The sequence below is a fragment of the Macaca thibetana genome, chromosome 1, assembly GCF_024542745.1.
Source record: "Macaca thibetana thibetana isolate TM-01 chromosome 1, ASM2454274v1, whole genome shotgun sequence".
Lineage (NCBI taxonomy): Eukaryota > Metazoa > Chordata > Mammalia > Primates > Cercopithecidae > Macaca > Macaca thibetana.
This window is the reverse complement of record NC_065578.1, coordinates 127,897,333-127,924,490: the sequence shown is the minus strand read 5'-3', so window position 1 is coordinate 127,924,490 and position 27,158 is coordinate 127,897,333. Positions and strand designations below refer to the sequence as shown.

General features: G+C 41.7%; 1 protein-coding gene across 9 annotated transcripts in view; it reads left to right on the top strand.

Annotated features, from left to right (window-relative positions):
• ASH1L (ASH1 like histone lysine methyltransferase) overlaps positions 1-27,158 on the top strand; it is a 366,415-nt gene that overhangs the window by 306,016 nt on the left and 33,241 nt on the right. For all 9 annotated transcript variants that reach the window (XM_050752217.1, XM_050752157.1, XM_050752176.1 and 6 more), the window contains 5 exons: positions 13,082-13,155; positions 14,642-14,687; positions 14,801-14,909; positions 21,827-22,033; positions 22,160-22,306. In XM_050752217.1, coding sequence (XP_050608174.1) covers positions 13,082-13,155; positions 14,642-14,687; positions 14,801-14,909; positions 21,827-22,033; positions 22,160-22,306 — 583 coding nt within the window. The remainder of the gene's footprint in view (positions 1-13,081; positions 13,156-14,641; positions 14,688-14,800; positions 14,910-21,826; positions 22,034-22,159; positions 22,307-27,158) is intronic.

The following is a 27,158-nucleotide window of genomic DNA, read 5'->3' as shown; positions in this document are numbered from 1 at the left end:
ATGCAAAGAAAAACTTCTTTTCTTTTCTTTCTTATTTTTTATTTTTTTTCTATTTTTTTGAGATGGGGTCTCATTGTGCTGCTGAGGCTCAAGTGCAGTAGTGCAATCTTGGCCCACTGCGGCCTCTGCCTCCTAGGCTCAAGTGATTTTTCCACTTCAGCCTCCCAAATAGCTGGGACCACAGGCATGCACCACCACACCTGGCTAATTTTTTTGTAGTTTTGATAAAGATGGGGTTTCACCATGTTGCTCAGGCTAGTCTCAAACTCCTGAGTTCAAGCAATTTGCCCACCTCAGCCTCCCAAAGTGCTGGAATTACAGGCATGAGCCACTGCACCTGGCCGAAACCAGTTCTTTTCATAGGATAATAACACAATTGAGAATCTCTGTGATGTATTACTTATAATGTCCATAATTCAATCCAAAATTACTGGACGTTAATAAACATGAAAATATAACTCATATTAAGAGAGAAGGCAGTCAACACTGACAATTTCCAAGGTCATCCAGATGCTGAAAATAGCAGACAAGGATTTTAAAGTCATTGTTATAACTGTGTTAAAACACAAAATGTAGATTTAATAACAGATTGAAGATGGGAAAAGTGTCAGTTGAACTTGAAAGTATATGAATATAAATTGTCAGCCAGGTGTGATGGTTCACACCTGTAATGCCAGCACTTTGGGAAGCAGGTGGATCACCTGAGGTCAAGAGTTCGAGATCAGCCTGGCCAACATGGCAAAACCCCGCCTCTGCCAAAAATACAAAAATTAGCTGGGTGTGGTGGCATGCACTTGTATTCCCAGCTACTCAAGAGGCTGAGGCAGGATAATCACTTGAGCCCAGGAGGCAGAGGTTACAGTGAGCAGAGATTGTGCCACTCTACTCCAGACGGGGCAACAGAGCAAGACTCCATCTCAAAAAAAGAAAAAATGTGTCCAGGTGCAGTGGCTCATGCCTATAATCCCAGCACTTTGGGAGATGGAGGCAGGCGGATCAGCAGGTCAGGAGATTGAGACCATCCTGGCTAACACGGTGAAACCCCATCTCTACTAAAAGTACAAAAGAAAAAATTAGCCGGGTGTGGTGATGGGCACCTGTAGTCCCAGCTACTCAAGAGGCTGAGGCAGGAGAATGGTGTGAACCCGGTAGGTGGAGCTTGCAGTGAGCCGAGATCACGCCACTGCACTCCAGCCTGGGTGACAGAGCAAGACTCCATCTCAAAAATAAAAAAGAAAGAAAGAAAAAGAAAAAGGGGGTAAAAATTAACTGCAGATGTCTTTAATAAGATAAGAAAATTCCTTTTTAGTTCTGAGAGCTTTCTGCAGAAGTCTTTAGAATGAATTTTGTTCTATAGTTGTTTTTTTTTTTCTCTTAAAGTCTTTGTCAGGTTTTGTATTAAGCGTAGACTAGTCTCATTAAATTAGTTGGAAAATTAGTTTTCTCCTCTGTTTTCTGGAAGACTGGTATTACTTCTTTCTCAAATATATACCAGGCTTCACTAGGGAAGCCATTTAGAACTGAAATTTTTTATGTGAATAATATGGTAAGGTACTCAATTTATTTAAAAGATATAGACTATTCAGATGTTCATCTTGACTCGGTTTTGATACGTTGTATTTCTAAAGGAACTTGTCCATTTTATCTAAATTATTAAAGATATTGGTATAACATTATTTATAACATCCCCTTATTAGTCTCTTAATGAGTCTAGGACCTATAGTGAGATCAGCTTTTTTTATTTTGGATACTGGTAAGCCACCACACCCGGCCTGATATCATTCTTAATGGTGAAATGTTGAATGCTTCCTCCTAAGATTGGAAAGAAGAGTTGTCCACTCTTGACTCAGCATATTGTATGGATGTTCTAGGCAGTGTATTAAGTCAAGAAGATGAGTAAGAGTCATCATAATGATCAGGAAGCAAGAAATGAAACTGTTTCTGTTTATAGATGACATGATTGTTTATATAAAAAAAAAATCCAAAGAGATTTTGGAAAAAAAGCTACTGGTAGTAGTAGCAAGATTACTGGAAAATCATCAGTATTAAAATATCAATTGTGTACTCTGAACATTTGATGTGGCAGTCTTGCTCCTTGGTATTTTCTCGAATAATCTGAAAACATGTCTATTGAAAAGAAAAACCTGCACACAGATGTGTGTTTTGTTTTTGTTTTTGTTTTCTTTTGAGATGGAGTCTCGCTCTGTTGCCCAGGCTGGAGTGCAGTAGTGCAATCTTGGCTCTCTGCATTCTCCTCCTCCCGGGTTCAAGCAATTCTTGCACCTCAGCCTCCTGAGTATCTGAGACTGCAGGCATGCACCACCACTCCCAGCTAATTTTTATATTTTTAGTAGAGACAGTGTTTCACCATGTTGGCCAGGCTGGTCTCGGACTCCTAACCTCAAGTGATCTACCCACCTCGGCCTTCCAAAGTGCTGGAATTACAGGCATGAGCCACCACGCCGAGCCTCTTTTTTAAAGCCTTAAATAAACATATATTCAGATAATATAAATATATATCTCCAAGTAAAGGGTTTATTTGGGAATAATATACAATAATTAGGCTTGGTGTGGTGGCTCACACCTGTAATCCCAACACTTTGGGAGGCCAAGGCTGGCAGATCACCTGAGGTCAGAAGTTCGAGACCAGCCTGGCCATCATGGTCTCTACTAGAAATAGAAAAAAATTAGCCAGGAGTGATGGTGGATGCCTGTAATCCCAGTTACTTGGGAGACTGAGACAGGAGGATCACTTGAACTCAGGAGGAGGTTGCAGTAAGCCAAGATCAGACCATTGCACTCCAGGCTGGGTGACAGAGCAAGACTCTGTCTCAAAAAAAAAAAAAAAAAAAAAAAGAAGGCCAGGCATGGTGGCTCATGCCTATAATCCCAGCACTTTTGGAAGCTGAGGAGAGAAGATTGCTTGAGGCCAGGAGTTTGAGACCAACTTAGGCAATGTAGTGAGAACCTCTCTCTATAAAACAATAACAACATTTGTCAGGTGTGGTGGTACATGCCTACTCAGGAGGCTGAGGCAGGAGGATCACTTGAGCCCAGGAGATCAAGGCTGCAGTGAGCTATGATTGCACCAGTGCACTCCAGCCTGGGTGACGGATCAAGTCCCTGTTTTCTATGGAAAAAAAAAAAAAAGAATTGCAATTCAGCACACATAGACCAGGGTCATCCCTAAGTGTGTCTGAAAAACAAAGAGAAAGGCTGGAGTTGTATTGAGCAAAAGAGGAAGGTTGGAAGAAGGTCAGCCAGGCACAGTGGCTCAAGCCTATAATCCCAGCACTTTGGGAGTTTGAGGCTGAGGCTGAGGCTGTTGGATTGCTTGAACTCAGGAATTTGAGACCAGCCTGGACAACATAATGAAAACCTGTGTATGCAAAAATTTAAAAAGAAAAAAAAAGATTAGCCAGATATGGTGACATGCACCTGTGGTCCAGCTACTTGGGAGCCTGAGGCAGGAGGATCACCTGAGCCTGGGAGGTTGAGGCTGCAGTGAGCTGAGATTGCACCAGTGCACTCCAGCCTGAACGACAGAGTGAGATCCTGTCTCAAAAACAAAGTAAGAAAAGAAAAAGGTCACTGGTGCAGTCGTCGTTGGTGAGTGGCAGCAGTTACTAGGTAAGACATAGTCTTAGTTATAGTTAGATCCTTGTGAATTTTCTGTTGAAGTGCAAAATCAGTTCCTGGATCAGGGACCTTAGTGCCCTCCCCCATGGCCTCCTGACTCCGTTTTAGTTGGATATGGTATGAATGATTCCATTTTGTCTAATCAACTTTCCCACCTCATTCAAATTTACACCAGCAAGCACCCACTGAGGAGTGTTTTCTTTTTTTTTTTTTTTTGAGATGGAGTCTCAGTCTGTCACCCAGGCTGGAGTGCAGTGGCGTGATCTCGGCTCACTGCAAGCTCCGCCTTCGGGGTTCACACCATTCTCCTGCCTCAGCCTCCCGAGTAGCTGGGACTACAGGCGCCCGCCACCTCGCCTGGCTAGTTTTTTGTATTTTTTAGTAGAGACGGGGTTTCACTGTGTTAGCCAGGATGGTCTCGATCTCCTGACCTCGTGATCCGCCCATCTCGGCCTCCCAAAGTGCTGGGATTACAGGCTTGAGCCACCGAGGAGTGTTTTCTTAAGCAAAAGTTCCTTAAGCTGATAAACAACTTTATTTTGCAAAGTCTCAGGATACAAAATCAGTGTACAAAAATCACTAGCATTCCTATACACCAATAACAGTTAAGCCAAGAGCCAAATCATGAATGAACTATCATTCACAATTGCCACAAAAAGAATAAAATACCTAGGAATACAGCTAACTAGGGAAGTGAAGGATCTCTGTAAGGAGAACTACAAACCACTGCTCAAAGAAATCAGCGAAGACACAAATGGAAAAACATTCCATGCTTATGGATTGGAAGAATAAATATTGTTAAAATGGCCATACTGCCCAAAGCAATTTATAGATTCAGTGCTATTCCCATTAAACTACCATTGAAATTCTTCATAGAGCTAGAAAAAAACTATTTTAACATTCATATGGAACCAAAAAAGAGCCTAAATAGCCAAGGCAGTCCTACACAAAAAAAAGAACAAAGCTGAAGGCATCATGCTACCTTTCTTCAAACTATACTACAGGGCTACAGTAATCAAAACAGCATGGTACTGATACAAGAGCAGACACATAGACCAGTGAAACAGAATAGAGAACCCAGAAATAAGACTGCACACCTACAACTATGTGATCTTTGACAAACCTGACAAAAACAAGCAATGGGGAAAGGATTCCCTATTCAGTAAATGGTGCTGGGATAACTGGTTAGCCATATGCAGAAGATTGAAACTGGACCCCTTCCTTACAGCATATACAAAAATAAACTCAAGATGGATTAAAAACTTCAATGTAGGCCAGGCAAGGTGGCTCACACCTGTAGTCCCAGCACTTTGGGAGGCTGAGGCATGTGGGTCATTGAGGCCAGCAGTTTGAGACCAGCCTGGCCAACATGGCAAAACCCCATCTCTAATAAAAAAGCAAAAATTAGCAGGGTGTGGTGGCACATGCCTATAATCCCAGCTACTCAAGAGGCTGAGGCATGAGAATCACTTGAACCCTGGAAGTGGGTGTTGCATTGAGCTAAGGTCACTGCACTCCAGGCTGGGCGACAAAGCAAGACTCCATCTCACAAATATATATATACATATATATATATATATATACACACACACATACATACACACACATATACACTTAAATGTAAAACCCAAAACTATAAAAACCCTGGAAGACAATCTAGGCAGTACCATTCAGTACACAGGCATGGGCAAAGACTTCATGACAATGCCAAAAGCAATTGCAATACAAGCAAAAATGGACATAGAATCAAAGAACTTCTGCACAGCAAAATAAACTATGAACAGAATAAACAAACAACCTATAGATTGGGAGAAAATTTTTGCAAACTGCATCTGACAAAGATCTAATATCCAGCATCTATAAGGAACTTAAATATACAAGAAAAAACCCCATTAAGAAGTGGGCAAGGCTGGGCGCGGTGGCTCACGCCTGTAATCCCAGCACTTTGGGAGACCAAGGCAGGCAGATCACTTGAGGTCAAGAGTTTGAGACCAGTTCGGCCAACATGGTGAAACCCCGTCTCTACTAAAAAAAATTAAAAAATTAGCTGGGCTTGGTGGTACGTGCCTGCAATCCCAGCTATTTGGGAAGCTGAGACAGGAGAATGCTTGAACTCCGGGCAGCAGAGATTGCAGTGAGCCAAGATAGTGCCACTCCACTCCAGCCTGAGCAACAGAGTGAGTCCGTCTCAATGAAACAATAATAATAATAAAATTTTTTTAAAGACACTTGGCCAGGTGCAGTGGCTCACATCTGTAATCCCAGCACTTTGGGAGGCCAAGGCAGACAGATCACTTGAGGTCAGGAGTTTGAGACCAGCCTAGCTAACATGGTGAAACCCCATCTCTACTAAAAAAAAATACAAAAATTAGCTGGGCATGGTGGTGTATGCCTGTAATCCCAGCTATTCAGGAGGCTGAGACAGGAGAATTGCTTGAACTCCAGGTGGCAGAGGCTGCAGTGAGCCGAGATCGTGCCACTCCGCTCCAGCCTGGGCAACAGAGTAATACTCCATCTCAAAAAAACAATAATAATAATAAAAATGTTTTAAAGACTCTTGGCCAGGCGTAGTGGCTCACATCTGTAAACCCAGCACTTTGGGAGGCCAAGGCAGGCAGATCACCTGAGGTCAGGAGTTTGAGACCATTGGCCAACACAGTGAAACCCCATCTCTACTTAAAATACAAAAAAATTAGCTTGGCGTGGTTGTGGGCTCCTGTAATCCCAGCTACACGGGAGGCTGAGGTAGGAGAATAACTTGAACTCAGGAGGCAGAGGTTGCAGTGAGCTGAGATTACACCACTGCACTCCAGCCTGGGTGACAGAGCGAGACTCCATCTCCAAAAAAAAAAAGGTGGGCAAAGGACGTGAACAGACACTTCTCGAAAGACATATACGTGGCCAACAATCATATGTCTCTTCCTCCACTGCCATGGTGTCAGAGGAGGTGTAGCCGAGTCACTTTTACCAACACCTAGCAATAACATAACTACCCCACCACAATGTCAGTGGAGACCCCTTGGGGAATTGGAATTCTAACCATTCCCTAGCAGTAATGGGGAGCTTCCCCATCCCCCAACACTCAGGTTTCAGTGGAGACCTAGTAAGCAACTTGGAATTTACTTACAGCTGGCAGTAATGAGGCAGCTTTATCCCTTTTCTGCTGGAGCAGTTTCAGAAAAAGCCAGCTAAAATACAAATTTCATAAAATCTAGAGCCCCTACTGCAAAAGTGTTTAGCTTTGAATTTAAAATCACATGTTATTTGCCAAGCATGGTGGCTCATGCCTGAAATCCCAGCACTTTGGGAAGACAATGTATGTCCACACCAAGGCATTAGAATTATCTGGCAAATTTTTAAAGCAATCTTGATAAAAATGCCTTAGCGGGCAATTGTGAACATACTTGAAACAAATCAAGAAATAGAAGAAGATAATTTTTCATATTTTATTTTATTTTATTTATTTACTTATTTTAATTTTTTGAGACAGGGTCTTGCTCTGTTGCCCAGTCTGGAGTGCAGTGGCTTAATCTCGGCCCACTGTAGCCTCCGCCTCCCAAGTTCGAGTGATTCTCCTGCCTCAGCCTCCTGAGTAGCTGGGGTTACAAGCATGTGCCACCACACCCAGCTAATTTTTGTATTTTTAATAGAGACGGGATTTCACCATGTTGGCCAGACTGGTCTCGAACTCCTGACTTCAAGTGATCCACCTGCCTTGCCTCCCAAAATGGTGGGATTACAGGAGTGAGCCACTGCACCTGGCCAATAATTTTTTTAAATTAGAATTTTTATAACTGATTCAGTAATTGAAATAAAAAGTTCAGAGATTTTATGAGAGAAATTGAACCAGGAAAAAAAAAAAAAAGCATTCAGAGATAGACTTAACAGCAGAATGAATGGGACAGAGAAAATAATCTATGAACTACAAGATAGAATAATACATATTACTCAGTGTATACAACAACATAGAAAATAGGCTTTAAAAAAAAGACTGAGGAGCTTGTGAGAATATGACAAAAAAAGCAAATGTGTGTTATCAGAGTCATGGAGAGAAAAAAAAGGGCATAGATGAAAAGCACCTTAGTAAATAACGACTGGAAACTTACCAAATTTGGCAAGAGAAATCTCTGTATTCCAGAAGGTTAGCAGACTCCAAACAGGATAAATTCAAACAAATATATGCCGAGACACATAATCACATTTCAGAACACTAACAAAACAATTTTAGGCTGGGCGAGATAGGTTGCACCTGTAATACCAAATACTTTGGGAGGCTGATTGCCTGAGCTCAGAAGTTTGAGACCACCCTGGGCAACATGGTGAAACCCTGTCTCTACAAAAAATACAAAAAAAAATTTGCCATGCATGGTGGCACATGCCTGTCATCACAACTACTCAGGAGAGCGAGTCTCAGAAAAAATAAAAAACAAAACAAAAAAAAACACCAGTTTTAAAGTAATGACAGATAAATTACTGTTACCTATGGGGATAAAACAATTCAAATGTAGATTTCTCATCTGAATCTATGGAGGCTAAATGGAAGTGACACAACATTTTTCACATCCTGAAAGCAAAGAATTGTCAGCTCCAAATTTTCTAACCAATGAAAATATCTGTCAGGAATTAAGAAGAAATGAAGGCATTCTTAGATTAAGGAAAATTAAGAGAGTTTGTTGCCAACAGATGTACCCTATGAGTAAAGGAAGTTCTGTGAACAGAACGGAAACAGTTTTTAAAAAAGACACTTTGGAACATTAGGAAGGAAGAATATGGTAAGCAAAAACATGGATATATACAATAGGCTTTCCTTCTCCTCTTGAGTTTTTTCTAAGTTGTGTTTAATCATTGAAGCAAAAAGTTTTAACACTGCTGTATTGTTTTAACTACTTTATTAAGACACAATTCACAGACTATCCAATTTACTCCTTTAAAATAGACTATGGTTTTTTATGTACTACATTTTTTTAACTTCCAGTAAATTAAGTGTCAATTAAGTGACAATTCAGTGTCTTTAAGTACATTCACATATTTGTATGACCATGACTGCTAACCATCCCCAGAACTTTTTCATCATCCCTTACCATAACTCTGTACCCATTAAACTGTAACTCTCCATTCTCTCTTCCCCTCAGCATCTGGTAATCACTGTCTATTTCTTTGAAAATGGGATTGTAGGCCGGGCGCGGTGGCTCAAGCCTGTAATCCCAGCACTTTGGGAGGCCGAGACGGGTGGATCACGAGGTCAGGAGATCGAGACCATCCTGGCTAACACGGTGAAACCCCATCTCTACTAAAAAAATACAAAAAACTAGCCGGGCGAGGTGGTGGGCGCCTGTAGTCCCAGCTACTCAGGAGGCTGAGGCAGGAGAATGGCATAAACCCGGGAGGTGGAGCTTGCAGTGAGCTGAGATCCGGCCACTGCACCCCAGCCTGGGCGACAGAGCAAGACTCTGTCTCAAAAAAAAAAAAAAAAGAAAAAGAAAATGGGATTGTATATAATACCTGTTATTTTGTGTCTGCCTTAATTCACTTGGCATAATGTCTTTAAGTTTCATCCATGTTGTAGTACCAGTATTATCATGTGTTGCTTAACCTTAGGAATACGTTCTGAGAAATGCATTGTTAGGCAATTTTATAATTATGTAAACATAGAATGTACTTACATAAACTTAAATAGTATAGCCTAACCAGGCTGCATGGTATAGCCTCTTGCTCCTAAGCTATAAACCTGTACATCATGTTACTGTACTGAATACAGTAGTCAGTTGTGTCACAGTGGTATTTACATATCTAAATGTAGAAAAGGTACAGTAAAAATATAAAATAAAGGATAAAAATGGCAGCCCACTATGGGGCACTTACCTGAATGGAGCTTACAGGACTGTGATTGAGTGGAGGGTCAGTGATTGAGTGGAGAGTGAATGTGAAGGCCTAGGACATCACTGTATACTGTAGATTTTATAAACACTGCACACTTAGGCTACATTAATTTTTTTTTTCCTCAATAGTAAATTAATCTTAGCTTTCTGTAGCTTTTTTACTTTATAAACTTTTTATTTTTTTAACATTTTGCTTCATAATAACTTAGCTTTAAACATGAACACATTATACAGCTGTACAAAAAAAATTTATGTCCTTATTTTATAAGCTTTATTTTTAACATTTTTTTCTTCTTTTTAAACTTTTTTTGTTAAAAGGGAAAACAGGGCCGGGCATGGTGGCTCATGCCTGTAATCCTAGCACTTTGGGAGGCCAGAGCGGACAGATCGCTTGAGTCCAGGAGTTTGAGACCAGCCTGGGCAACATGGGAAGACCCTGTCTACAAAAAATAAAAAATTAGCCCGGCATGGTGGCATGTGCCTGTATTGCCAGCAACTTGGCAGGCAGAAGTGAGAGGATCGCTTTAGTCTGGGAGGTCGAGGCAGCAGTGAGCCATGATCCTGCTATTGTACTCCAGCCTCAGTGACAGAGTGAGACCCTGTCTCAAAATAAAAAAAATAAAAAAGAGAGAGAGAGAAATCTAAGACACAAACCCACATTAGCCTAGGCCTACCCAGGGGCAGGATCATCAATATCACTGTTTTCTTCCTCTATGTCTTGTTCTACTGAAAGGTCTTCAGGGGCAGTAACACTCATGGAGCTATCATCTGATATGGTAATAGTGTCTCCTGGAGTATCTCCTGAAGGATCTGCCTGAGACTGCTTTTGTTTTGTTTCTTTTTTTTTTTTTTTTAAGACAGAGTCTCGCTCTGTCGCCCAGACGGGAGTGTAGTAGCATGATCTCAGCTCACTATAAGCACCGCCTCCCGGGTTCATGCCATTCTCCTGCCTCAGCCTCCCGAATAGCTGGGACTACAGGCGCCCGCCACCACACCTGGCTAATTTTTTGTATTTTTAGTAGAGACAGGGTTTCACCATGTTAGCCAGGATGGTCTTGATCTCCTGACCTCGCGATCTGCCTGCCTTGGCCTCCCAAAGTGCTGGGATTACAGGCGTGAACCACCACGCCCAGCCTGGTTTGGTCTTTTGAGACAGAGTCTGTGCTGTTGCCCACTGGAGTGTAATGGCACGATCTGGGCTTACTGCAGCCTCTGCCTCCCAGTTTGAGCGATTCTCCTGCTTCAGCCCCCCAAGTAGCTGGGACTACAGGTATACACCACCACACCCAGCTAATTTTTGTGTTTTTAGCAGAGATGGGCTTTCACCATGTTGGCCAGGCTGTTCTCGAACTCCTGACCTCAAGTGATCCACCTGCCTTGGCCTCCCGAAGTGCTGGAATTACAGATGTGGGCCACCACTCCTGGCAAGGCTGTTTTTGTTTTGTTTTGTTTTGTTTTTGAGACCGTGTCTTGCTCTGTTGCCTAGGCTGGAGTGCAGTACATGATCTTGGCACACTGCAACCTCCACCTCCACCTCTACCTCCCGGGTTCAAGCGATTCTCTTACTTCAGCCTCCCAAGTAGCTGGGATTACAGGCATGTGCCACCACACCCAGCTAATTTTTGTATTTTTAGTAGAGTTGGGGTTTCACCATGTTGGCCAGGCTGGTCTTGAACTCCTGACTGCAAGTGATCTGTCCGCCTCAACCTCCCAAAGTGTTGGGATTACAGGCATGAACCGTTGCACCCAGCCAAGGGTGGTTTTTCGTTTGTTTGATTTTTGGTTTTTTTGGGGTTTTTTTTGAGACAGAGTCTTGCACTATCGCTCAGGCTGGAGTGCAGTGGTGCAATCTTGGCTCACTGCAACCTCTGCCTCTCAGGTTCAAGCAGTTCTCCTGCCTCAACCTGCAGAGTAGCTGGGATTACAGGCGCCCACCACCACACCCAGCTAATTTTTTGTTTTTTTTTTTTTTTTTTTTTTTTGAGACAGAGTCTCGCTCTGTCACCCAGGCTGGAGTGCAGTGGTGCGATCTCGGCTCACTGCAAGCTCCGCCTCCCGGGTTCACGCCATTCTCCTGCCTCAGCCTCCCGAGTAGCTGGACTACAGGCGCCCGCCACCACGCCCGGCTAATTTTTTTGTGTTTTAGTAGAGATGGGGTTTCACCATGTTAGCCAGGATGGTCTCAATCTCCTGACCTCGTGATCCACCCGCCTCGGCCTCCCAAAGTGCTGGGATTACAGGTGTGAGCCACCATGCCCGGCCAATTTTTTGTATTTTTAATACAGACAGGGTTTCACTGTGTTGGCCAGCCTTGTCTCCAACGCCTGACCTAGTAATCCACCCGCCTCAGCCTCCCAAAGTGCTGGGATTATAGTCATGAGCCAGCGCGCCCAGCCAAGGCTGTTTTTTAATAAACAGGAGTATACTCTAATGATGAAAAGTATAGTATATAATTTACATAAACCAGTAACAAAGCCATTTTATCAAGGATTATGTATTATACCTAATTATGTCTGCTATGCTTGTATTCAACTGGTAGCGCGATAGGTTTGTTTACACCAGCATCACCACAAACATATGATTAACACTTTGTACTGCAAAGTTACAACAGCTAGGAGGAATTTTTCAGCTCCCTTATTACCTTCTGGGACCACCATCATATATGCAGTCCATTGTTGACTAAAACAGCACATGACTGTATGTATAAGAATTTCATTCTTTTGGCCAAGTGTGGTGGCTCATGCCTGTAATCCCAGCACTTTGAGAGGACGAGGCAGGCAGACCACCTTAGGTTGGGAGTTCAAGACAAGCCTGACCAACATGGGGAAACCCTGTCTCTACTTAAAAAAAAAAAAAAATTACAAAATTAGCTGGTCGTGGTGGCGCATGCCTATAATCCCAGCTACTCAGGAAGCTGAGGCAGGAGAATCGCTTAAACCCAAGTGGCAGAGGTTGCAGTGAGCCGAGATCGTGCCATTGCACTCCAGCCTGGGCAGCAAGAGCAAAACCTCCTCTCAAAAAAAAAGAAAAAAGAATTTCATTCTTTTTTAAGGCTGAATAATTTTATATGAAACAAAAACAAAAAAATCAAACAAAATTACTAAGTACTATTTCAATAGGTAGGAAAAAATGTTAAAAGATCATAAATTTGCCTGGAAAACTTCTCAAGTTATTTAAACACAAGAATTTCTCTTTTTTGTAATCAACCTTAGGTTATGCGTAATAATGAAGGAGAGCAGGTGCCAGATGCTCTACCCTTAATAATTTTTAATAATAATAAAATATTTAATAAGCTTCATAATGACCTGTGTGTTTTGGGTTGTAGTTTTGCTATATTTGTTGTTTTATGTAGACTATTATACTTAAAATATATCTTTAGCAGATATCATGTGAAGTATGGTGGGAAAAAATAGCTAAAATTAAAAATTGGTGGTGGAAAAATCCTTAAATAATTAAATCTTTATTTTTTTAGTCAGTACATATTAGTTCTTGTAGCTGTTTGACCCCTTTGTATAAGCAAATATCAGAATAGGTACTGAAATTGATAGTGTTTTTTGTTTCAGGAAAGTATCTAAGACAAAAGAGAATTGACTTCCAGCTTCCTTATGATATCCTTTGGCAGTGGAAACACAATCAGGTACAGAGAGCCTGTTTTACCAGGTTTCATTCTTAAATGGTAAAGGGGGAGGGGAAATGCAAGTGTTTTTCTTTCTCCTTGTTATGTTTTCGTCTTAGGAGGTTTTCAGAAGTGTCCCTGTGAAGGTTAGAACTAAGAAAAATGAATTTGCATCCATATTTAATGTGACCTATTTGCCTTTACTCTTACTGCAAAATAGCAGTGGGTTGCTGCTTTCCTAGGCAACCTTCTGTTGTTATTCTGGACTTTTATTTTGGTAGCAAATATTTTGTTCTGTAAGAATTCTATCTGATGCAAGTCTCAGGAGAATTTAGATGTATTGCCAGTAGCACTAAGAAATTTCAGACTTTATTTTTGTTGGCTCCTTCTTATCAGTTTGAAATTTATTTTTCACATGCAAAAGAGATTCTTCTACCAAAGGAAGCAGGAAAATGTTTAACACTCTTGCACTTTTGAAAGATCTTTAAATATATTGGTAACTAAAAATAGGAAGATGCTGGTTTTTTTTCTCTTGCTTCCCAAATTGAAAAGTTTCCCCCAGTGATTTTTGTATTAGCTTATAGCACCCAGGTCCCATATTATGAACGACCATTGGGAAATAGAAACGCAATTGAGGTGAATAGATTTCCTGAGTTCTGTCAAAATGCCACCAAAGGTTAATTTTGGAAAGCCAAAATTGACATTCCTCTCTTCATTCTCTTCTCCAATGGCCTCTCTTGAATTCGGAGAGTATTAATATGTTAGGTATTTGTCTCAGTTTTTAGCAATGAAGGAGAGAATGCTTTGAACATACTGACTAGAAAATGATGGTGGGATTATTCCAATATATTAATAAACAGTCTAGCTTAGTGCAAGTTGCTGTTTGTTTTGTACGGTCCCTTATGGCAAAATGCTGGAAGATTGCCTCTCTTCTAATGCATTCTTTTTTTTTTTTTCTTTCTAATGTCTTCTTGATTATAATGTGAGAGCTCCATTTTGCCTGCCTGCCCTCTCTCCTTTATTCACTAAATTAATTGCTTTAATTAAAATTGGAAATGTTTTGCTACAATTCTCAACCTGAAAAGCCAGGGTACTCATCTTTTTAATTTCATGTACCCGCCCAGACATCTAAATAAGCCCTATGCATGTTGTTTTCCTTTCTTTTGACAGAAGCAAATAGAATCTTAATTTGTCCAGATGAGTAGCTTTCGTCTCCAGTGTGATTTTCATTTAAGTCTGTCCAACAACATGCCAAAGAAACATGTAATTCCACTTCTATAAACTATTTAGTGCTGCTTCTGTTGAATCTTTTTCTCTCACCTTTTATTCCAGAGTAAAAAGAGATCACACCAAGAGTTTCCCTAAGATGTATCCCACCCAAAATGTCTTGTAAATATTTCCAGATGAGCAGAGCACATAGAAAATTTCCTGTATTTTTAGTGATTGATGCTGCCATCTGGCATTTGAAGTTAAATGCTATATCAAGATTTTTCTTCTTTTCTTATAGCTATACAAAAAGCCAGATGTCCCACTGTATAAGAAAATTCGTTCAAGTGAGTAACTTGGGAGCTATTTTTTCTGCCTTTGTACATCAATGTCCTTCTGAGCCTAGGACTTGAAAAATTATCCTGTATGTTCACAAACTATTCTTTGCTTTCTTTTCAAGATGTCTACGTTGATGTCAAACCCCTTTCTGGTTACGAAGCTACCACCTGTAACTGTAAGAAGCCAGATGATGACACCAGGAAGGGCTGTGTTGATGACTGCCTCAATAGGTACTGTCATGCTTTGATTTCTCTAAAGCATAGGCTTTAAGGTATACATACAACACTTCCTTTGGAGGGTACAGTTAAATAGGCTCTTTCATTTTTCTTCAAGAAGTTGCATAAAGATACATAAACTATAGTGGGTGGGCAGAATACAGAAACAGAAAATGAATGAGATTTAGTCTTGTGTGCGCCTTGGTTGGTTTAAATCCTTTTACTTTTTTTTTTTTTGAGATGGAGTCTCGCACTGTTGCCCAGGCTGGAGTGCAGTGGCGCGATCTTGATTCACTGCAAGCTCTGCCTCCCAGGTTCATGCCGTTCTCCTGCCTCAGCCTCCCTAATAGCCGGGACTACAGGCTCCCGCCAACACACCTGACTAATTTTTTTGTATTTTTAGTAGAGACGGGGTTTCACCATATTAGCCAGGATGGTCTCAATCTGACCTGGTGATCCGCCCGCCTCGGCTTTCCAAAGTGCTAGGACTACAGGTGTGAGCCACTGCGCCCGGCCAATCCTTTTACTATTTATGAGACCTGAGGAAAGTTATTTAATGCATCTAATAAAAGTAATACCTTACCTTCTCTATGGAGGGTTCATGGGAATTATATGAGACTGTTCATAAACAATGTTTGTGAAGTTTTGGCTTGGGGGTATTTTTTTTTTTTTTTTTTTTTTTTGAGACGGAGTCTCGCTCTGTCGCCCAGGCTGGAGTGCAGTGGCCAGATCTCAGCTCACTGCAAGCTCCGCCTCCCAGGTTTACGCCATTCTCCTGCCTCAGCCTCCTGAGTGGCGGGGACTACAGGCACCCGCCACCTCGCCCAGCTAGTTTTTTGTATTTTTTAGTAGAGACAGGGTTTCACTGTGTTAGCCAGGATGGTCTTGATCTCCTGACCTCGTGATCCGCCCGCCTCGGCCTCCCAAAGTGCTGGGATTACAGACTTGAGCCACCGCGCCTGGCCTTTTTTTTTTTTTTTAAAGAGATAGGGTCTCACTGTGTTGCCCAGGCTGGATTCAAACTCCTGGGCTCAAGTAGTCCTCCCACCTCAGCCTCCTGAGTAGCTGGAACTATAGGCATGTGATACCGTGCCCAGCTCATAAAACATTAAGCACAGTCCTAGGTACCTTCCTAGCTCTCAATATATGATTGCCATAATGAGGAAGGAGAATAGGACAGTGGCAGTGAGAGTGAAGAGGAAGGGCATGATATATTTTAGAAGAAAAGTATGTTGATAAACCATTGGCATATAGGGGATATGCTCTTCATATAGGGGATATATTCTCTCTCTGATGATGAAGTGTGGAATCTAACTGAATTAGAGATAAGAATTATGAATTTGGCTGGCATGGTGGCTCATGCCTGTAATCCAAGCACTTTGGGAGGCTGAGGTGGGTGGATCACCTGAGGTCAAGAGTTCGAGACCAGCCTCACCAACACAGAGAAACCCCATCTCTACTAAAAATACAAAATTAGCCAGGCATGGTGGCTCCTGCCTATAATCCCAGCTACTGGGGAGGCTGAGGCAGGAAAATTGCTTGCACCTGGGAGGCAGAGGTTGCGGTGAGCCAAGGTCGTGCCATTGCACTCCAGCCTGGGCAACAAGAAGGAAACTCCATCTCCCAAAAAAAAAAAAAAGAATTATGAATTACGACTTTGATTTGAGTCTATGTAATTTTTTTTTTTTTTTTTTTCTGAGATGGAGTCTAGCTCTGTTACCCAGGCTGGAGTGCAGTGGCGCGATCTTGGCTCACTACAACCTCTGCCTCCCAGGTTCAAGCGATTCTCCTGCCTCAGCCTCCCGAGTAGCTGAGATTACAGGTGCCCACCACCACGCCTGGCTAATTTTTGTATTTTTTTAATTTATTTTTTTGAGACGGAGTCATGTTCTGTCGCCAGGCTGGAGTGCGGTGGCGCAATCTCAGCTCACTACAACCTCTACCTCCCAGGTTCAAGTGATTCTCCTACCTCAGCCTCCCAAGTAGCTGGGACTACAGGCATGAGCCACTACACCTAGCCAAGAGACTATATAATTTTAAATGGCACTGAAATTTCAAAATGGAAATGTCTAATAGACAAAGGAGTGGATATAGAATTTGTTGTTTTAGTAACAACGCACATTTGCAGCAAAATAAAAAAGAATCAGTGAATTTTACATCAGTATTTCCTGTTCTGGATAGTTGTCATGGCTAAAGATAGCTTCCTTCTTCTCTAGTCAACTGTGCATGTGGTCTGAAGGAAATCAATGTTTTAGTTCTTCCTGCTTCAGCATGCCAGTTGGGAAATTCTACCTTACCTGCATCACTGTAAATTCACACTTTGTCATTTTATGTACATACAGTTTCACATAGTGTTTTGCATACTGATTTTCTTTACTCACAAATATTTTAAATGCACACTTTTATTAAACAGTGTGGTCCAAAAGCTCAGTATTTTTATTTATTTATGACACAGGGTATCACTCTGTTGCTCATGCTGGAGTGCAGTGTCGCCATCACAGCTCACTACAACCTCGACCTCCTGGACTCAAGCAATCCTCCCATGTTAGCCTCCTGAGTAACTGAGACTAAAGGCGCATGTCACCACCCCTGGCTAATTTATTTATTTATTTTTAACATAGAGACGGGATCTCGATACTTAGCCCAGGCCTGTCCTGAACTCCTGGACCCTTAAATCTCACTATATGAGGGACAACCTAGATCTATGTTTAGTAGCTGGCTGGGGTACAACTCTCCCATTTTTCTTTTTTTTCTTTTTTTGAGACGAAGTTTCACTCTTGTTGCCCAGGCTGGAGTGCAGTGGCGTGGTCTCAGCTCACTGCAGCCTCTGCCTCCCAGGTTCAAGCGATTTTCCTGCCTCATCCTTCTGAGTAGCCGGGATTACAGGCACCTGCCACCACACCCAGCTAATAATTTTTGTATTTTTAGTAGAGACAGGGTTTCACCATGTTGGCCAGGCTGGTCTCGAACTCTTAACCTTGGGTGATCCTCTCGCCTCGGCCTCCCAAAATGCTGGGATTACAAGCGTGAGCCACTGCGTCCAGCCAACTCTCATTTTTCAAGGCCATTATCTGGCTAAAGATAATGGCAAATTGTACTAAATCAAAGACCTCACATTGTAGTTTACAGCATCTAATTTCAGATTTTGGTAAATTTAGTTTGGTTTCCAGACACAACAAATAGAAACATGTTTTGCTTTTATATAATTTAAGGACTATTCTGGTTATCAAAACAAATGGGGAATATATTTCAATGCCTTGAACTCTAGACAAATTTTCAGTAACCTCTGAATGATTATTCCCTGGAAGAAATCTTTTAAAATTTAAATCTCTCTTATCTGAGCACTCTTTTATTTATACTTCAGGGTTGTTTTTTTTTTTTAATCCGTATGCAGTTTATAGTATGTGTTATTAGGTATTATGAAAATACTTGGTGCCAGCGAAGCACAGTGACTCACGTCTGTAATCCCAACAGTTTGGGAGGCTGAGGTGGGCAGATCATTTGAGGTCAGGAGTTTGAGACCAGCCTGGGCAACGTGGCAAAACCCCATCTCTACAAAACATACAAAAGTTAGCAGTCATGGTGGTGCACGCCTGCAGTCCCAGCTACTTGGGAGGCTAAGGTAGGAGGATCGCTTGAGCCTGACTGCAGTAAGCTGTGATCATGCCACTGTACTCCAGGCTGGGTGACAGAGTGAGACCCTGTGTCAAAAAAAAAAAAAAAGAAAATATAGGTGTGGAATATTATGAATTAGAGGTTACATTTGAAGCCATGATTATAGATGAGCTCTCTAGAGAAAAGGAATATGGTAGAGGAAAAATGGATTTCTACCAGAAAAGACAGGAATTGTTATTGGCAAGGTGGGAAATCCAGTATCATAAAAAATAAAGCCAAAAAAGGAAGACGTTTCAAGAGGGGTGTTCAATAATATTCATGTACCAAAGAAGTCAGCAAAAGGAAGAGTTAAAGGTGGTTGAATTTGATGTTACAGCACTGCCTTCTTTACAGCTGAAGCTGATTATCTTAAATTGAAGAATAATCCAGTCGATACTTTCTCTGCTTCCTATTTATATGATTTGATACTGTGTGCCGTGTGCCCTTTAGAATCGTGGTGGTATTTTTGTGAAGAATAACTCAAATCACTCTGAAAGTACTTTAAGGTATAAACTGTTACATATTTTCTTTACAAAACTTAATTTTTTTTCTTTTTTCTTGAGACACAGAGTCTCGCTCTGTCACCCAGGCTGGAGTGCAGTGGCACCATCTCAGCTCATTGCAGCCTCTGCCTCCCAGGTTCAAGCGATTCTCCTACCTCAGCCTCCCAAGTAGCTGGGATTACAGTTGCCACCACACCTGGCTAATTTTTGTATTTTTAGTAGAGACGAGGTTTCGCCGTGTTGGCCAGGCTGGTCTCAAACTCCTGACCTCACGTGATCCTCCCACCTCTGCCCCCCAAAGTGCTGGGATTACAGGCATGAGCTACCATGCCCGGCCTTTAAAATTATGATTATAAACATAACATGATATTTTGACGATTATTTTCTTGATCATTCCTTGTTTTAATCATGCTTAAGGCCAGGCATGTTGGCTTATGCTTGTAATCCAGCATTTTCGAAGGCCAAGGTGGGCAGATCACTTGAGTCCAGGAGTTTGTGACCAGCCTGGGCAAAATGGAAAAACCCCATCTTTACCAAAAATATAAAACATTAGCTGGGCATGGTGGCATGTGCCTATAGTCCCAGCTACTCGGGAGGCTGAGACAGGAGAATCTCTTGAACGTGTATGGCAGACATTGCAGTGAGGCACATACCATCATGCCCGGCTAATTTTTGTATTTTTAGTAGAGACGAGGTTTTGCCACGTTGGCCAGGCTGCTCTCGAACTCCTGACCTCACGTGATCCTCCTGCCTCTGCCCCCCAAAGTGCTGGGATTACAGGCATGAGCCACTGCACCCGGCTAGAATTTTTAACTTGTTAATTCACTAACTATTATGAGTTCAGCTAGTCATATAGCCTGGAAATGTCATTTCAATTAACATAATACAAAATTCCTGTAATACAACAGCAGCAAATATACCTAATGTCACTGAATTGTACTCTTAAAAATGGTTAAGGCCGGGTGTGATAGTTCATGCCTGTAATCCCACCTACTCGGGAGGCCGAGGTAGGATGGATCCCTTGAGCCAAGGAGTTTGAGGCTACAGTAGGCTGTGATCAGGCCACTGTACCCCAGTCTGGGTGACAGAGGGAGACTTTCCCTCTTTAATTAAAACAAAAGGCTGGGCACAATGGCTTGTGCCTGTAATCCCAGAACTTTGAGAGGCTGAGGTGGGTGGATCACTTGAGGCCAGGCGTTCGAGACCAGCCTGGCCAACATGACAAAACCTCGTCTCTACTAAAAATACAAAAATTAGCTGGGCATAGTGGTGCATGCCTGTAATCCCAGCTACTTGGGAGGCTGAGGCAGGAGAATCCCTTGAATCCAGGAGGCAGAGGTTGCAGTGAACGAGATCGCGTCACTGCACTCAAGCCTGGGTGACAGAGCGAGACTTTGCCTCAAAAAAAATAAAAATAAAAATAAATTTTAAAAAACAAAACAAAACTGGCCAGGTGCAGTGGCTCACGCCACTAATCCCAGCACTTTGGGAAGCTGAGGTGGGTGGATCATTTGAGGTCAGGAGTTCAAGACCAGCCCGGCCAACATGGTGAAACCCCATCTCTACTAAAAATACAAAAATTACCCGGGTGTGGTGGTATGCGCCTATAATCCCAGATACCCGGGAGCCTAAGGCAGTAGAATTGCTTGAACCTGGAAGACAGAGATTGCAGTGAGCCGAGATCACGCCACTGCACTCCAGCCTGGGCAATGGAGTGAGACTCCGTCTCAAAAATAATAAATAAAATAAGAGTAAATTAGGGGCCGGGTGCAGTGGTTCACAAGCCTGTAATCCCAGCACTTTGGGATGCTGAGGCGGGCGGATCACCTGAGGTCAGGAGTTTGAGACCAGCCTGGCCAACATGGTAAAATCCTGTCTCTACTGAAAATGCAAAAAATAGCTGGGCACAGTGTCGCACATCTGTAAGCCCAGCTACTTGGGAGGCTGAGGCAGGAGAATCACTTGAACCTGAAAAGTGGAGTTTGCAGTGAGCCGAGATCGTGCTAGTACACTCCAGCCTGGGCAACAGAGCCTGATTCCATCTCAAAAAAAAAAAAGAAAGAAAAGTAAATTAGGTATTTTACCACAATTTTTTTAAAATCAGTAAATAGGCATGAGTGCTTCAAAATAAGAGTGCAGTGAAATCATCATCAAATTACTGATTCTTCTTTGGATCACAGTTATTTATTTATTTATTTATTTATTTATTTTGAGATGGAATCTCACTCTGTTGCCCAGGCTGGAGTGCCGTGGTGCGATCTCTGCCCACTGCAACCTCCACCTCCCAGGTTCAAGGGACTCTCCTGCCTCAGCCTCCCAAGTAGCTGGAATTACAGGCACACACCACTACACCCAGCTAATTTTTGTATTTTTAGTAGAGACAGGGTTTCACCATGTTGGCCAGGCTAGTCTTGAACTCCTGACCTCAGGTAATCCACCCACCTCAGCCTCCCAAAGTGCTGGGATTACAGGAATGAGCCACCGTGCCTGGCCTTATTCTTTGAACAGATAAATATGACAATGTTTACCCAGGATGCTGAGTGGACAGTTAGCTTAATCATTTACAAGAAGCATTCAGGATTTGTAACCTGACTTGGAAATTCTGAATATTATTAATTTTTGACATTTATTATTTTAATCTTAGTGATTTGGGTACTTTTATTAAATAAAAATTGATTTCATGTATTCATTTTTAAATGTTTGTAAACTTTAAAAATGGATGCATCAAGGTATGCATCATGTAAATTGATGTATAGTTATTCCTTTTTTTTCTAGAATGATCTTTGCTGAGTGTTCCCCCAACACTTGCCCATGTGGCGAGCAATGCTGTAACCAGAGGATACAAAGGCATGAATGGGTGCAATGTCTAGAACGATTTCGAGCTGAGGAAAAAGGTTGGGGAATCAGAACCAAAGAGCCCCTAAAAGCTGGGCAGTTCATCATTGAATACCTAGGGGAGGTTGTCAGCGAACAGGAATTCAGGTACAGTGGTAAATGATGGTATTCTAATAAAATGCAAAGGTATAAGATTAGAATGGAGAATGGAAGATTCAAAATTTACTTTCATCTACTCTTTAATTGCCTTTCAATCATTTATCTTCTCTTTAGGAACAGGATGATTGAGCAGTATCATAATCACAGTGACCACTACTGCCTGAACCTGGATAGTGGGATGGTGATTGACAGTTACCGCATGGGAAATGAGGCCCGCTTCATCAACCACAGCTGTGACCCAAATTGTGAAATGCAGAAATGGTAAGGAAGCAGGAAAAGGTGAAGCCAAGAATCCAACAGAATAGGCATTGAGTGCAGCAAGGGATTGATCTTTCCACAGTGTCAGTCAGCTTACACAAAGCAGCTCAGGCTATTCCCCATTACTCCAGATCCCATGGGCAGAGTAAGCTTCATTTCACCCTAACTTCTCACTCCCAGACAGATATTTTTGTTTTTATTTGTGTTTTGTTTTTATGTTTGTTTGTTTTGCTTGTTTGGTGTTTTTGTTTGTTGTTTGTCATGCAAGTAGTTTCAGGATTTATGTCCTAGAAAAATGTAATAATGATAATAATGATAGCCAGGGTGGTGGTATGCGCCTGTAGTCTCAGCTATTTGAGAGGTTGAGGTGAGAGGAGCACTTGAGCCCAGGAGTTTGAGGCCAGTCTGGACAAAACAGCAAGAAAAAATCAGAAATAAAAAATAATAATGGGTCGGGTGCGTTGGCTCACGCCTGTAATCCCAGCACTTTGGGAGGCCAAGGTGGGCGGATCACGAGGTCAAGAGTTTGAGACCAGCCTGACCAACATGGTGAAACCCATCTCTACTAAAAATACAAAACTTAGCCAGGCATGGTAGCGTGCACCTGTAATCCCAGCTACTTGGGAGGCTGAGGCAGGAGAACTGCTTGAACTTGGAAGGCTGAGGTTGCAGTGAGCTGAGATCACACCAGTGTACTCCAACCTGGGTGACAGAGCAAGACTCCATCTCGAAAAAATAATAATATTAATAATACCTAATATTTATTGAGTTCTTATGTGCTAGGCACTGTGTTACATGGATCTTCTCATATCAGTTCATTCAGCCACTCTACTGCATGCTTATTACATACCTGGTGCATTTCTCACAAAGAGAAATAAAAATAAGTAAATGGAGGTCCCTTCTCCTCAAACATGATTAGCATCTAATTGAGAAGCAAAAAAATCACACCTAAAAAACAATTTTAAAAAGATTATATGAGGATACTGTGAACAACTTTGGGGTTTTTTGTTAAGTTTTTAAAAATTATAATTCATATACAGAGAAATACCTAGATCTTAAGTGTACATTTCCATTAATTTTTTCAAATGTATACACCCATATAACCCACACCCCTATGAAAATATGACACACTTTATCATTTCAGAAAGTTACCTTTTAAGTCGATCTCCCAATCCCCCAAGGCAAGCGCTGATCTGATTTCCATTGCCACAGATGAGTTTTACCTATTCCAGAACTTCATGTGAATATATTATTTTGTGTCTGGCCTCTTTCATGTTAAAAACATGTTTTTGCAGTTCATCCATGTTGAATGCATTAGTGGTTTGTTGCTTTTTAATGTGGAGTTAATACTTCTTTGTGTGAATTTGCCACAGTTTATCAATTACTGTGAACAACTTTATATTTGAAAAGTTAGACGAAATGAACAAATTCTTTGAAAAACATTCCGGCCAGGCACGGTGGCTCACTCCTATATTCCCAGCACTTTGGGAAGCCGAGGTGGGTGGAACACGAGGTCAGGAGTTCAAGACTAGCCTGGCCAAGATGGTGAAACCCCATCTCTACCAAAAATACAAAAATTAGCCGGGCGTGGTGGTGGGCGCTTGTAATCCCAGCTACTCAGGAGGCTGTGGCAGAGAATCGCTTGATCCCGCGAGGCGGAGGTTGCAGTGAGCTAAGATCGCGCCACTGCACTCCAGCCTGGGCGACAGAGCAAGACTCAGTCTCAAAAGAAAAAGAAAAAGAAAAACATACCTTTCCAAACATGACATAAGACAAAATAGAAAATCTGCACATGTACCCCCAAAATTGAAAATATAACTAAAAATATCTAACAAAAGAACCTGGAGAACCGGATGTCTTCACTGATAATTCTTCCACATACTTAAAGAACAATTAGGCTAGGCGTGGTGGCTCACACCTGCAATCCCAGCACTTAGGGAGGTAGAGGTAGGAGGATTGCTTGAGCCCAGGAGTTCAAGACCAGCCTGGGCAAGATGGTGAGACCTGTCTCAACAAAAATTTTAAGATAAAATTTAAATATTAGCTGGGTGTGATGGTGCTACTTGGGAGACTGAGGTGAGAGGATCGCCTGAGCCCAGAAGTTCAAGGCTATAGTTTTCTGTGATGATGCAACTGCACTCCAGCCTGGGTGACAGAGACCCTGTGTCTATTAAAAAAAATGAAGACAAGAAGAAATAATGGCAGTACCACTTATAAACTCTTTGCTTCTATAAAACTAGCATTACCTTCTTCTAAAGCCTAACCAGGATGTTAACAGAAAGAAAAAATATAGGCCAATGTCTTCCATGAACATAGACACAAAAATCCTAAATAAAATATCAACAAATAAAATTTAACAATAAATACAAAGGTTAATACATCATGGCTATGTGGGGTTTATTCCAGGAATAAAAGATTGTTTGGTTTAACATTCAAAAATCAGTGTAAACCAATGTAATTTTATCACATGAACAGACTAAAGACATACTGTCTCAATAGAAGCAGAAAAAGCATTAAACAGTATTCAGTGCTCATTCATAATTAAAACTCAGCAAACTAGGAATAAAAAGGAACTAACAAATCTGCTAAAGGGCATCCAGTTTTTAAAAATCTTTAGCTACCATTGTACATAAATAAGGATATCCACTGTCACATTTACATTTGAAGATTCTAACCAATACAATAAGAAAAGGAAAAAAGTATAAAGATTAGAAATGAAAAAAATTTAACTACCGTTATTCACAGATGACATTATTATACACATGGAAATTACTACAGATATAAGTGAATTTAGTAAGATTAATGGAAAGATGGTCAGTATATAAAAATTAATGTATTGAGTACATTTTAATATATTAGCAACAACCAAGTAGAAAGTGAAATTTAAAAACTATTACAAGGCCAGGTGCAGTGGCTTATGCCTATAATCCCAGCACTTTGGGAGGCCGAGGAGAGCAGATCACGAGGTCAGGAGTTCGAGACCACCCTAGCCAACATGATGACTGAAACCCTGTCTCTACTAAAAATACAAAAATTAGCTGGCTGTGGTGGCACATGCCTGTAGTCCCAGCTATTGGAGGCTGAAGCAGGAGAATTGCTTCAACCCAGGAGGCAGAGGTTACAGTGAGCCAAGATCACGCCACTGCACTCCAGCCTGTGCGACACAGCAAGATTCCGTGTCAAAATAAATAAATAAAAACCAATACAATTTACAATAGCTTCATAAAAGCTATTGTAACTAGTCCCTAAGAATAAATCTTATGAAAGTTAGTAGGATCTCTATACTGGAAGCTGTCAGATGTTGGGAAAAAATAAAGATGACCTAAATTAATGGAAAAATATGCGATGTTCAAGGGTTGAGTGTTGGTAAATTTGTTTTTAAGTGAAAGGAAGTTTGTTAAGAAAGTAAAGGAATAAAAGAAAAGAAAGGCTATTCCATAAACAGAGCAGCCCCAAGGGCTGCTGGTTGCCCATCTTTATGGTTCTTTATAGATTATATGCTTAGGGTGGAGTATACATGAGTTTTCTGGGAAAGTGGTGGACAGTTCCCAGACCTAAGGGTTCCTTCAATTTTTAGACCATATAGGGTCACTTCCTGACGTTGCTATAGTGTTTGTAAACTGTCATAGCACTGATGGGAGTGTAGTAGTGAGAATGACCAGACGTCACTCTCTTTGCCATCTTGGTTTTGGTGGGTTTTGGCCGGCTTCTTTACTGCAACCTGTTTTGTCAGCAAGGCCTTTATGACCTGTATTTTGGCCAACCTCCTATCTTATCCTGTAACTAAGGATGCTTAACCTACTGGGAATGCAACCCAGCAGATCTCAGCCTAATTTTACCCAACCTCTATGCAAGATGGAGTCGCTCTGGTTTAAATGCTTCTGACATTTTCCCCCTCCCTTTTATAAGAGAACCCTTAATCCTCAGGGGTAAACAGGGATAAAGATCCATCTTTAGCAGTTTCTTCAGGTTGAATAAGGGTGATGATATTCCTGCCTATTAGGGTCTCTTGTATCCAAGTCGTAGAGAAGAGCTCAGTCATAAAGCATCAGTATGAGTAAGGGCCATTCATAGTTCTGACAAAAGGTTATATCACAGGTCAGGAACCCTGTACAGGGACTGTGTGGAAAAAGTATGACGCCAGTTTTCCCAAGCGGCTTTTATTGGCTCTCTCAGCCAAGTTTGGTTCCTTAATATAAAGCACTCCATTCCAATCAAAGCCTTGGTAAAATAACCAGTTTCTCCAATTGTGTCAACTGGTTTCCAGATTTTGGAGAAATCAGGTAGAGAGAAACAAACATGCTTCAAATTTTGTTCACAGGAGTTTTACTCAATTGTTAAGAGCTGTCAATATGCCGGGCATGGTGGCTTATGCCTATAATCCCAGCACTTTGGGAGGCTGAGGCAGGTGGATCACCTGAGGTCAGGAGTTCGAGACTAGCCTGGCCAAAATGGTGAAACCCCATCTCTTAAAAATACATTAAAAAATCAGCTAGGCATAGTGGCGTACACCTGTAGTCCTAGCTATTCAGGAGGCTGAGGCAGGAGAATCGTTTGAACCCAGGAGGTGGAGGTTGCAGTGAGCTGAGATTGTGTCACTGCACTCCAGCTTGAGCAACAAGAGCAAAACTCCATCTCAAAAAAAAACACAAAGCTGTCAATAACTCAAAAGTTTGCTTGACTCAAAAGTCAGCCAATCATTGTTGCAGTCTATTTCCTTTGGGTCGTGGGTCCCCTAAGTATCATCCCTTTGTGGTCGCCAGAAAGATGCCGGAAAGGGGTTCTGATCCAGACTCCAAGGGAGGGTTCTTGGATTTTGCACAAGAAAGAATTAAAGATGGGTCCATAGAATAAA